General features: G+C 46.2%; 1 protein-coding gene and 1 long non-coding RNA gene across 2 annotated transcripts in view; one reads left to right on the forward strand and one right to left on the reverse strand.

Annotated features, from left to right (window-relative positions):
* The window catches only part of LOC112487285 (uncharacterized), a 17,042-nt gene extending 16,538 nt beyond the window's left edge, over positions 1–504 (forward strand). Inside the window, exon 3 of the long non-coding RNA XR_003050235.1 lies at positions 302–504. This is a non-coding gene — a long non-coding RNA (uncharacterized LOC112487285). The remainder of the gene's footprint in view (positions 1–301) is intronic.
* Positions 505–1,562: 1,058 nt separating this feature from the next.
* LOC103383056 (oxysterol binding protein-like 8) overlaps positions 1,563–2,852 on the reverse strand; it is a 15,994-nt gene continuing 14,704 nt past the window's right edge. The window contains exons 21-22 of the mRNA XM_017034625.2: positions 2,814–2,831; positions 1,563–2,566 (exon numbers count right to left, since the gene is read on the reverse strand). Of these exons, the coding sequence (XP_016890114.1) occupies positions 2,437–2,566; positions 2,814–2,831 (148 nt within the window). The 3' untranslated portion in view covers positions 1,563–2,436. The remainder of the gene's footprint in view (positions 2,567–2,813; positions 2,832–2,852) is intronic.

A 2,852-nucleotide genomic window follows, 5' to 3' on the forward strand; every position in this document is an offset into this window, starting at 1 on the left:
CCACCCTCAGCCCTGCCTCCATAGACCTTAACCCTCCTCATCTTCTCCCCGGTCTGGACTGTAGAAGGCACTGTTTCCACTCTTTTCTCCACATTCTAACGAATTCTCAACTTCAGCTAAACCAAAGAAGAAGACATGAAAAAAAAAAAAACACAACTGTGCAAAAAACGTCCAGCAGGGGGCTACACCGACTGAACAGGTATATGTATATATGTATGTATAGATCGGTTCTCCGACTCACACACTTGAAACCAAGGCTGGACGCAAGATAAATATTTATCTGGAGATTCACACCTGCCAGCACACACACACACACACCAAACACACACATATAAATATGCACGGGCCAGCCGGGTCACACAGACGTCACAACAGGCCTGCAGTGGTCCGACCGTCGGTCCGACCGTCGGTCCTGTGTTGTGTCAGTCAGCAGTGACAGGGTTAAACACGACGGCTCAAAAAGTTCCAACAGGTTTAAGATGGAAGGACGGTTTTTGGTACTGTTTAAAAAGAACTTCAGGTTCAGCCAGGTTCACCGTTCACTCTGAGCTGAACACGGGTGTGAACACGGGTGTGAACACGGGTGTGAACACGGGTGTGAACACGGGTGTGAATGGTGTGAGGGTGTAGCCCCGCCCCCACCTGATGACTACTGTGATTGGCTCTGGACTAGGCAGTAGAAGAACGAATGAATAAATCACGGAGGAAATAAAAACTGAAACCACAGACCTTTAACGTCCTGCTGTACTTTACTCTGTCAGCAGGTGGCAGTAAACAGAACGACACAGTGTTTGAGGGACTTTGTTTTGTGTTCTACGTCTCTGATATTTTCAGGGAACGATCCTCGTACACACGTGTCCTGTCGTCTGATTGGCCGGTGTGGTGTCGTCTGATTGGTTGGTGTGGTGTCGTCTGATTGGTGGGTGTAGTGTCGTCTGATTGGTGGGTGTGGCTCACGTACGTTTCTACGTCTAATTCACCTGATCAACATGTGAGGCACAAAGTACTGAAGAGACCATGAAGAAGTATATGTGAGAACATGTACACAGGAAATACACACAACCGTGTACTCGGCAGTATTTAAACCTACAACTACTACAGTCTAAATACTGTTGGACTAATTTGACTTGTCCTGTGTTGACAGTCCACTGTCTCTTATTGTCACAAATCTAGTAAATATATTTAATATAACATATTAAACTGACGTATTAAACGGAATTCCTGTAATTATCAAAGTCTGATTCATGTCATGAAGAAGTGACGTGTGTCAGCGGAATGCGTAGTCACCGTCGAGACGCCAGCTGACCCTGTGTCTCTAGTGGACCGCTCCACGGTGCTGCCTGGCCCACAGGTGTCCCGTGGGCCACTCTTTGAAACCACCATCGTTTTTAACACGGAGTTCTCTGTCAGTTAGCTGTGAGCATGTAGTTTCCCTTCCCTGGCCTGAAGGTGGCGCTAAGTGCAGGAGGTTTAGGTGGAGCCTAGTTTGAACGTAAATGTCCAACACTCTCCAGGAGCGTTGTCCCACTGTGGACGGGAGACAGGAACGGAAAAGAAACGGCGTTTGTTTGTTTGTTAGCTGACTGCTCCACTTTTCTACGTAGCACAAATACCTATAACGTTATACTGCCCTCCTCTGGAACTAGGAAGTATTTCAGCGAAGGGATGAAGGACAGTGAGTTAACAGTACAATCATTTCAGTGTCACTGTGCGTCAACATAAACGACTGTACATAAAAGTCTAACGGCTAAAGCACACTGTTGTTTCTACATCCTGCCTACAGGGGTCAGAGATGTGTCAAACATCTCCATCAACAGTGGTTTATTTCACACGAGGAACAGATGGTTTTTTTTCATCTTCCTCTTCATTTCTGTGAGAGTAAAAAATAAAAGACGGATGATTTTGGACCATCCATCGTTTCCAACTGTACAAAAATAAAAACAAAGGAAAATAAACCCAAAAACAACAACAACAACAACAACAACATTAAAAAATATATTTTTTAAAACCTGTTTTCCTCCGTACGGACGTCAACATCAGTTTCATGTCTGTGAAATGGTTCCATGTCAGGGAACTGGGCCCGTCTTCAAGAAGTGAAATGTGATTTTACTTCATTGTGAAAAAATAATTAAAACACCAAAAAAAAGGTTGTTTTTTTTTTAAAAACGCCCACTGACTCCACTTTGAAATCCACAGAACAGGTTTGGAATGTTCAGCTTAAAAATAAATAATTTTTTTTTTAAAGGTCTCTTGAAGTCAGCGAGTGAGGAGACAGAGGAGGAGACAGAGGAGGAGACAGAGGAGGAGACAGGTGGAGGAGACAGGTGGAGTGTGTACTGTGTGTTCATATGTCTCTGTACCTCTGTGTGGCCCCGCCCCCCAGGCTGAGGGAGCCTCAGTTTGGACATCACTCTGTCCGTGGGCTCAATATGGCTGCTACTGAAAAACGTAGTTAATCACGACCTGAAGGAGAATGAGGAGAAAGATGACCACGTAGTCCCGCTGATGGAGGAAGGTGGCGCTCTCCGCCCGGCCTGCTGTGCGGCTCCGTAGAAAACTGACGCTCCTGCAAACAGACACACAGTCACTGACCTGCACCTGCGGCCCCCGGACCAGGACTCACCTGGTAGTCAGGGCCTGACACAGACCAGAACTATACAACTGAAACTGTCAGTCCACTAGGTGGCAGCAGATAGCAAAAATAGAGAAGGGACCAGCACTGTTTGTGAACAGATTATTGTGATGACATGGACAGTCTTTGTCACGTGACCCCCTCCCTCACCCCCTCTGCTCTAAGGTCATTCTAGCTTCACCTGTTTAATTCTCTCTCTCTCCACTAGAGGGCCTAGAAG

The sequence above is a fragment of the Cynoglossus semilaevis genome, chromosome 8 (genome assembly GCF_000523025.1).
Source record: "Cynoglossus semilaevis isolate Cse_v1.0 chromosome 8, Cse_v1.0, whole genome shotgun sequence".
Classification (NCBI taxonomy): Eukaryota; Metazoa; Chordata; class Actinopteri; order Pleuronectiformes; family Cynoglossidae; genus Cynoglossus; species Cynoglossus semilaevis.